Consider the following 10,000-nt stretch of genomic DNA (forward strand, 5'->3'; position numbering starts at 1 on the left):
TCGTGTCTGATTGAGCGCTGTGATTGGTCAGTCTGTGGACGGTGAAGGATGAATCCTCTATTGCTCACTTTGCCCGGAGACTATATCCATCCTCCTAATCTATCAGCAACCAATCAGATCTCACATTTAAATAATTGATCCAATCAACAGCCTCATATTAGATCTTCCCACCAATCAGCAGAGGGGTCTCCAGAGGTCTGTGTGTGTGTGCGCGTGTGTGTGTGATTCAATGAAAAAAAGAGGGAATGAATCAGGTGTAAATGTTCATAAGATTGATGAAAATGAGTGTTTTTCCAGTGCGTTTCCAGTCTCGATTAGCTTTTATTATTATTTTTATTATATTATATTATATTGTAAGTGTTGGGGATTAGCTAATTAACAAGTAGTGACGCTACTAACTTAACTACATTTTTCAGTAGCTTTTTCAGTAGTTGCTTTTAAAACAGTGTAGCTTTTCCAGTAGCGAACTACTGTTTCCAGCTAGCATCGGTGTATATTTTCACTTACAAAGCATGTAGAAGTCTGTAATTGTTATCATAGGTACTGTTCAACTGTGAGTGACGGAATCTAAAACAAAAATCCAGAAAATCACATTGTATGATTTTTAAGTAATTCATTTGCATTTTATTGCATGACATAAGTATTTGATACATCAGAAAAGCAGAACTTAATATTTGGTACAGAAACCTTTGTTTGCAATTACAGAGATCATATGTTTCCTGTAGTTCTTGACCAGGTTTGCACACACTGCAGCAGGGATTTTGGCCCACTTCTCCATACAGACCTTCTCCAGATCCTTCAGGTTTCGGGGCTGTCGCTGGGCAATATGGACGTTCAGCTCCCTCCAAAGATTTTCTATTGGGTTTAGGTCTGGAGACTGGCTAGGCCACTCCAGGACTTTGAGATGCTTCTTACGGAGCCACTCCTTAGTTGCCCTGGCTGTGTGATTCGGGTCGTTGTCATGCTGGAAGACCCAGCCACGACCCATCTTCAATGCTCTTACTGAGGGAAGGAGGTTGTTGGCCAAGATCTCGCGATACATGGCCCCATCCCATCCTCCCCTCAATATGGTGCAGTCGTCCTGTCCCCTTTGCAGAAAAGCATCCCCAAAGAATGATGTTTCCACCTCCATTCTTCACGGTTGGGATGGTGTTCTTGGGGTTGTACTCATCCTTCTTCTTCCTCCAAACACGGCGAGTGGAGTTTAGACCAAAAAGCTCTATTTTTGTCTCATCAGACCACATGACCTTCTCCCATTCCTCCTCTGGATCATCCAGATGGTCATTGGCAAACTTCAGACGGGCCTGGACATGCGCTGGCTTGAGCAGGGGGACCTTGCGTGCGCTGCAGGATTTTAATCCATGACGGTGTAGTGTGTTACTAATGGTTTTCTTTGAGACTGTGGTCCCAGCTCTCTGCATGTCATTGACCAGGTCCTGCTGTGTAGTTCTGGGCTGATCCCTCACCTTCCTCATGATCATTGATGCCCCACGAGGTGAGATCTTGCATGCTGCCCCAGACCGAGGGAGATTGACCGTCATCTTGAACTTCTTCCATTTTCTAATAATTGCACCAACAGTTGTTGCCTTCTCACCAAGCTGCTTGCCTACTGTCCTGTAGCCCATCCCAGCCTTCTGCAGGTCTACAATTTTATCCCTGATGTCCTTACACAGCTCTCTGGTCTTGGCCATTGTGGAGAGGTTGGAGTCTGTTTGATTGAGTGTGTGGACAGGTGTCTTTTATACAGGTAACGAGTTCAAACAGGTGCAGTTAATACAGGTAATGAATGGAGAACAGGAGGGCTTCTTAAAGAAAAACTAACAGGTCTGTGAGAGCCGGAATTCTTACTGGTTGGTAGGTGATCAAATACTTATGTCATGCAATAAAATGCAAATTAATTATTTAAAAATTATACAATGTGATTTTCTGGATTTTTGTTTTAGATTCCGTCACTCACAGTTGAAGTGTACCTATGATAAAAATTACAGACTTCTACATGCTTTGTGCAACATGACATCATGACTTTGCGTAAACATACACGCCACTTTCAAGTCAAGTGGCGTGTTATCTATACGCATTTTGAGCTATCCGCGTGTATGTCCACGCCGTCATCTTCCGAGTGTATGTCTACGCCGTTAAATGTCCGAGTGATTCCGCGTGTATGTCTACGCCGTTAAATGTCCGAGCGAAACGATGCAAAATGTAAATCTACATATGGGGAGCGATATTTTTTTACTAGGATGGTAGGGGAAGACTCATAAATTGTATTAACCCCAGTGACGGGTAGGTTTAGGGACGGGGTTGGGGTAAGTCATATATATTTATATAGAGAGTAATGTAACGTTAAGTCAACGGCGTTGATAAACACGCTGAAAAGCTATTATGCGTGTTGATAGCACGCCAAAAATGGAAATACGAATTGGCGTGTCATACATACGCCATTTCATGAGATCAGTCTGCTTTGTAAGTAGGAAAACCTGCAAAATCGGCAGTGTATCAAATACTTGTTCTCCCCACTGTGTATATATATATATATATATATATATATATATATATACACACACACACACACACACACACATAGATATATTTAATAAGTGTTTAATGTAATGTTTGCATTAATGGTTTGCACAAGGTTTCCCTGAAATTGCATCAGAAAGTTTTACAAAATCCCCTGAAGCCAGATTACACATCTAAAAATAACACAAACCTTTTGTGAAATCCTCCTGAAAAACAGACTTTCTGAAATCAAAGGTCACTGTGGGACACTCTGATAATGCACCATCCGGAAGTGACGTCACCGATGTGTTTTACTGCCAAGTTTCCAGTCGATGACTTGAGAGACGACATTATGTATGAAAACACCAATTCAACTGAGTTTTAGCGAATAATGCATAGGCGTTATATTGATATCACAGCATATATGTGACCCTGGACCACAAAACCAGTCACATGGGTCCATTTTTTGGAAATTGAGCTTCATACATCATCTGAAAGCAGAACAAATATTGATTGATCCATTGATGTGTGGTTTGTTATGATAGGACAATATTTGGTCGAGATACAACTATTGTAAATCTGGAATCTGAGGGGGCAAAAAAATCGAAACATTGAGAAAATCTCCTTTAAAGTTGTTCATTTATGTTGGCGATTGTGCTGCATTCACTCACACAAATACATGTTTTATATATTTACGGTAGGAAATGTACTAAATATCTTCATGGAACATGATCTTTACTTAATATCCTCATGATTTTTGGCATAAAAGAAAAATGGATAATTTTGACCCATACAATGTATTGTTGGCTATTGCCACAGATATACCCGTGCGACTCGTGACTGGTGACGTGATCCAGGGTCTCATATGAAGTGTGTGACTGCAGGGGTTTAATGCTTCGGTCTGCAGCTGTATCGTGTGTGCTGTTACATGTCATATTATTAGTGTGTGTAAAGGTCGGTCATGGGATTATGGGTGGGTTGGACCTCTGGAAGCAGGGGTTAATTAAAAACGCTTCTCGCTTCGGGATGGGAAATGGATTGTTCCAGAAGAGGGTCATTTATAATGCCGTGCCGTGTGTGTGTGAACGCTTGTACTAAGACACTCTTAATAGGAAGACTAATCCCCTCCCAGTCGGAAAGTGACAGACCAATTACACACACACTGCCGGCCCACCGCTCACACTGTCCGTCCCACAGACAGATCCTGACATCACCTGCCTGTGTGTGTGTGTGTGCATGCATATAATTTGATTTGTGCATGTGCTATGAATGAGAATCTGTGTGTGTGTGTGTGCCAGTTTGATATTGCATGGTAATTTATTTAAATAGACTTTTTGACATTAGCAGGATCAGCATTTAAACTCAAACAGATCAGCTCATCTTTCATTATTTTACTGAAATTGCATGTGCATAAGTTTCTGTTTGCATATACTATGTGTGTGTGTGTGTGTGTGTGTGTGTGTGAGGGAGAGAGAGAGCGAGAGAAAGAAATAGCATGCCTAGGTATTAATTTTATATTGATGCATTAGTTGCTGATGTGTGAGTTTTAAGCTAGAATTGATTCGCTCTTTTTAATGTTTTAACTTTTACACCATGTTCATGTCATAAATTTGATAGCTCAATTACCTAATATTGATTTGCACGCAATAATGTGTGTGTGTGTGCAAGGGTTTAAGAGTATAAGTGCATGTTTGAGCCCATGCAGAGGAAGTTTTATTGCTCAATGTGTCGCTTTCATATCTCAGCTGATGTAATGGGGTTATTAGTTATGTTTCGTTGAAGTTTCAATTAATTCTGATTTAATTCATTCTTTGGAAAGAAGTCTCTTCTGCTACAAAAATACAGTAAAAATAGTGAAATATTATTATAATTTAAAATAGCAGTTTTCTATGTGAATATACAGTAAAGTGTAATGTATTCCTGTGATCAAAGCTGAATTTCCAGCATCATTACTCCAGTCTTCAGTGTCACATGATCCTTCAGAAATCAGTATAATATGATGATTTGATGATCAAGAAACATTTATGATTATTATCAGTGTTGAAAACAGTCGTGCTGCTTTATATTTTCGTGGAAACTGATGAACTACCATTCAAAAGTTAAAAAAATAAAAAAATAAAAACTTTTTACACATTACATTGATCAAAAGTGAATGTAAAAACATTAATAATGTTACAAAAGATTCTATTTCAAATAAATGCTGTTCTTTTGAACGTAAAAAAAAAAAAAAATTCCAACATTGATACCAAGAATGATTATTAATAATTAAGCACCAATAATATTTGAGCATGAAATCATCATATTAGACTGATTTCTGAAGGATCATGTGACACTGAAGACTGGAGTAATGATGCTGAAAATTCAGCTTTGATCACAGGAATAAATTACACTTTACTGTATATTCACATTTTATATTGTAATAATATTTCATAGTTTTTACTGATATTTTCATCAAATAAATGCAGCCTTGGTGAGCAGAAGAGCTAACTGTGACTTTGTATATGTACATTTCTGAAACGCTTAGACAGTTTCCTCTGATAACAGACTCTAAACTGTAATGTGGACTTTCTGTAAAGCTGCTTTGAAATGATGTGTGTTGTGAAAAACGCTGTAGAAACACACATGAACTGAATTGAATTTCCCTATTTTGGCAAATCCGACATCTTTTCTGAGACACGCGTGAGATTCCTGGTGTTGTTTCCTCTCAATCTGATCTCCATCTGTGTGTGTGTGTGTTTTCAGACGCGCTGTGTCACGACTGGGGTGTGTGGAGCAAGGCTTCGGTGCGTGTGTATGCCGGCGAGGTGTCCTGGATCTACTGTCCTCTCTTCTCTATTCCCACGCTCTACAGTTACAGTCAGACTCAGAACAGCAGTCTGTCTCTGCTGTGGTACCGACACACACACACACACGACCTCGAGCAGCCCATCAACCTCAAACTACACACACTGCACAAAGACCGAGAGTATCTGTGGATACAACCGGCCACGGCGGAGGACGCTGGACTCTACATCTGCATGCTCCGGTAAACACACACACACACGCACGAGATCTCCAAAGCCACGTAGTTTAAAATTAGTGGGTTTTCTGCAGGGTTTGAAATTAACCGGCCAATCAGAAGCTCTACTAGCCAAAAATAAGAAAGAAAAAAAGAAATGAACTGGATTAACTACGTCACAGCTCATATATATACACTAGGGCCGCACGATATTGAAGAAAAATGCGATGTGCGATAACTCATTAAATAATTCAGTATGCGATACGATAATGCTTAAAGTGTGTAAAATAAGCTTAAATCATCTTTAAAATATATTTAAAATTATATAACCTACATGTGTTTCACATTCTTTATGTGACGAGAAAACATCCCGACAACTTCTGGAAGTGAACATCAGTGTTTTACTGTGGCGTAAGAAGTGTTATTTTAACATCAGTGGGCTTTAGGGGTTCAGGTTATCCTACATTAGGGTTATTAAACTACAGAAACTGAATAATCAAATGTAAAAATAAAACACTGCTTAGTTTTCACTGTATAATTAAATATATCCTGATTCTTATTAAAGCTACAAAAGTTATTCAGCCAAGAGTGAGTGATTTTCTCCATCTTTAGTTCATGACCCCAGTTATTGCAATATGTATAATAGATATGCATATTGCGATATATATACATTTGCAATATTTCGATGATTTCAATATATTGTGCATATATATATATATATATATATATAATTTGGATTTCATACTGTCAGGAACCACTGGAAATAACAGGACCCAAGTGCAGAGATGAGCAGTGAATGGTGATTTATTAACAAAAGAGTGTTGCACAGTCTAGACAGCAGTCAGTGCAGTCTCAGGGTACGCTTACACGACAACGATACGCTTAAAACTAAGAAGTTCTTCCTTTGAGTTTCCCGCGTACGGACGACACCATTGTCGAAACGACCCCCATTCACACGGATCCGCGAGAACGACTAAAAACGCTGTATTCTGCTGCCAGGCCAGTAGATGGCGATGAAACACTATAGACTGAACACGTAATACGCATGTGCATCACGTCATTGTCTTCAGAGATTCGCATTTTTTTGTTGTTTACACGGAAACCAGTTTCAAAAACGTGCACTTTGAAACCCGTTTTCAAAACTTTGCGTTTTCAGGCGTTGTCGTGTAAACGAAGGGCCAAAACGCATAAAGTGTTGTACGTTTTTATTTAAAAAAAAAACTGTGTGGTGTAAACAGCCCCTGAGACATTAAACATATGCCATTATTTCACCACAGGGTGAAAACAGAAAACGTTGTAAATATGTATTAAAGTTACTAAAATACTATGGGATTAATATCCTGCCATGATTCAAAACTGAAAATAAAGTTCTGAAAGGTTGAAACTAAGTGTTCGAAAACTCAAAATCTTACAAAAAAAAGTTTTGCAAGATCGAAAAATAAGATTTGCAAGCTTGCAAAATGTAAAAAAAAAAAAAATAAATCTCTGCAAACATTGTTGTTTTTGAGATTTCCTTCTTCAGAACTGCAAACATTTTTTTACTATGTTGCGCAATCAGTTTTTCAGAGTTTCAAATTTGTCAGTGTTCTCCCAGTGTATTAGTTTGTTTTCCAGATTTGAAACCTTGTAAATGGTGATCTGAAACCTGGTGTGCGAATAGGTGAAAAAAAGACTCACTCTCACTCTCCTCACGCAGCGAGCGACTCAGTCATGTACATTGGCCTAATGTTATAATAAAATCTCAAGTACTGTATTGGTGCGATAACTAACTTCAGTAAACTGTTCAATTTTTGTGTTGTAAAAGTCATTTATTCTGAACCAATAATCTTAAATGGATTCTCATTGCAACATTGTTTTGGTATCAAATATTCAACATGAATGCATGAAAAAAAAAAAAAAAAAAAATTGTATATTATGTGTATTTTATGTTTGTTTAATGACTGCTGCTGGCCAATAAAAAAGCCAATAAAACTTATGAATACAATTGGAGTTAAAAAACTAAAAATAATCATAGGACATAATGGGGCATTCATGTTGAATATTCTTTCAAATAATAATCTGTTATAATCTGATAGAGAAAACAGAAAGCTCGCAACTGTGTGTGCGTATCTCCGCAAAGTGGGTGTCCTAAACTCAGCTCTGAAAAAATAGTCTGCAATAGGAGTGCAAATGTAATGTAATGTAAGTTTCTCCCTTTCGAACCTCAGTTTTCAGAGTTTCAAAACTTTTTTTCACCTATTCGCACACCAGGTTTCAGATCACCATTTACAATGTTTCAAATCTGGAAAACAAACTAATACACTGGGAGAACAGTGACAAATTCGAAACTCTGAAAAAATGATTGCACAACACCGTAAAAAAGAGTGTTGCACTCCTGAAGAAGGAAAACTCAAAAACAAAATTATGTTTGCAGAGATAAAAAAAAAATTACCACTTTGCAAGCCTGCAAAACTCAAAAACAACAATGTTTGCAGAGATATTTTTAATTTTTTTACATTTTGCAAGCTTGCAAATCTTATTTTTCTATCTTGCAAAACTTTATTTGTAAGATTTTGAGTTTTCGAACACTTAGTTTCAACCTTTCAGAACTTTATTTTCAGTTTTGAATCATGGCAGGATATTAATCCCATAAAATACAAGTTACAGTCACAGTAACAGTTAAAAGGCAATTCTAATCGGATGAAAAATATATCAGGAAAGATAGAAAAGCTGAAGTGGTGCTGCCAAACAATGGAAACAGTCACTGGAGTAACAGCAGGTGGCGCTGTCGCATTACATCAGTTTATGTGTTGAACTACTGATTTTAACCAGTGCTGTTCTTGTTAACTAAGACTAAATAAAAGTAGTTTTCGTCAATTAAAATAAATTATAAATAGTCGATGAAAAACATAACAGTAAAATTAGAAATGTTGGCTTGGAAACTGAATGAAATAAATGTAAGTACTAAAGTTGAAATAAAAATAAAACACATAAAATTACTAAAACTAAAATTTTAATTACATTAATATAAATTAAAGGGCACCTATTATAACTCTTTTCACAAGATGTAAAATAAGTCTCTGATGTCCCCAGAGTATGTATGTGAGGTTTTAGCTCAAAATACCCAACAGATCATTTTTTACAGTATGTTTAAATTGTCATTTTTTGGGCCTCAGATAAACGCGCTGTTTTAGTGTGTATCCCTTTAAATGCAAATTAACTGCTGCTGCACGGCACAGGGGGCGGAGCCTCACGAGCTCGCGCTCAGGACAATCTCAAGCAACAGAAACTCTCAGTAGCGGTGTTCATTTCGACTCGGAGTCGGACAATAATGCCCACAGAGCCAGAGAATATATGCTGTGTGGACATAGAACAGGTATAGTTTAGTTTAATTATGGTTATAAGTTATTTGTCATCTGCTTTTATCCACTATAAATACAAGCCTGCTGTAGCAAAACCCGTCCGAATGATGACCAAAATATACTGACGAGTTCAGTGAAGTTTATTGTACATCACACAAAAGATGAGCGTTAGTTTTACTCCAGAGAGTAAAACTCTATAAGAGCTGAATAAACATAGTATAAGAAGTGCGCATTAAAGTCTTATCCATAAACTCTCTCTCTCTCTTTCATTATCAACAACATACACAGCGAAGTACACAAAACACTCGTTACAACTAACAGTAAACAAATATACACACCTTTTCAGTGGGTGCTAAATAAACTGGTAAACCTTATATCCGTAAAATGACTCGATGAGCTGTCATAAAGTGCGCGCTCTCACTTTCATTTCTGCCGTGTCCAGTCACGTTAGGCCTGTCGCTCCGGATAGTGTGAGCTTGATCACAAACAGTACAGATCCATCCTCGAGTAACAACGGGAGTAAATGAAGACTGCTATGTTCATTCTTACATCCAACAACAGCACACCTCAATCGCTTAGGAGACATTCTTGTCTACAGCTGCTCAAGCGTCGAACTATGGCGGACTCTGTGTCCAGCTCACTCAGGGCGGGTCTAGGCTCAAACTGAAGTGTCACTCAACAGTCGTGGGAGGGGCCTGCTCAATTCTACGTCACATTGCGCCGAATCTGAGAACAGCTCATTCTGAGACGGTGCTTATGATTTATTGAGATTGTAAAAAAACCACTGGGTGGATTTTTATCATTCTAGGGTGGTTTTGCTCACACACTGCCAACACACATTTATGTTCAAACACCATGTAAAAGTGAATTTTGCATAATAGGTGCCCTTTAATATTGATATAACTAATATAAAATAAGGCTAATTTACAATATTAATATATACTGTAACAGTATATAAATTATACTAAAATAATACTGATCTTATGAGACAAAATCAAACATGGAAGAACAAAAATTATGTTTTAGACAAATTTTTATTTGAACTAAGTGCCAACTTCAGCTCTGTGAAGAATCATCATAGTAGTTGATTAGCAAATAAAATCATTTCAATTCAAAATTCAGTTTTGTAAAGATAAGCAAATATTGTGTTTACAGTAATACA

The 10,000-nt window shown here is 37.6% G+C and overlaps 1 protein-coding gene across 2 annotated transcripts in view; it reads left to right on the plus strand.

Annotated features, from left to right (window-relative positions):
* The window catches only part of LOC311296626 (interleukin-1 receptor accessory protein-like), a 39,525-nt gene that overhangs the window by 8,391 nt on the left and 21,134 nt on the right, over positions 1-10,000 (plus strand). For both annotated transcript variants that reach the window (XM_084418475.1, XM_084418476.1), the window contains exon 5: positions 5,242-5,524. In XM_084418475.1, the coding sequence (XP_084274601.1) occupies positions 5,242-5,524 (283 nt within the window). The remainder of the gene's footprint in view (positions 1-5,241; positions 5,525-10,000) is intronic.

Source organism: Rutilus rutilus (assembly GCF_951802725.1).
Source record: "Rutilus rutilus genome assembly, chromosome: 9".
NCBI lineage: Eukaryota > Metazoa > Chordata > Actinopteri > Cypriniformes > Leuciscidae > Rutilus > Rutilus rutilus.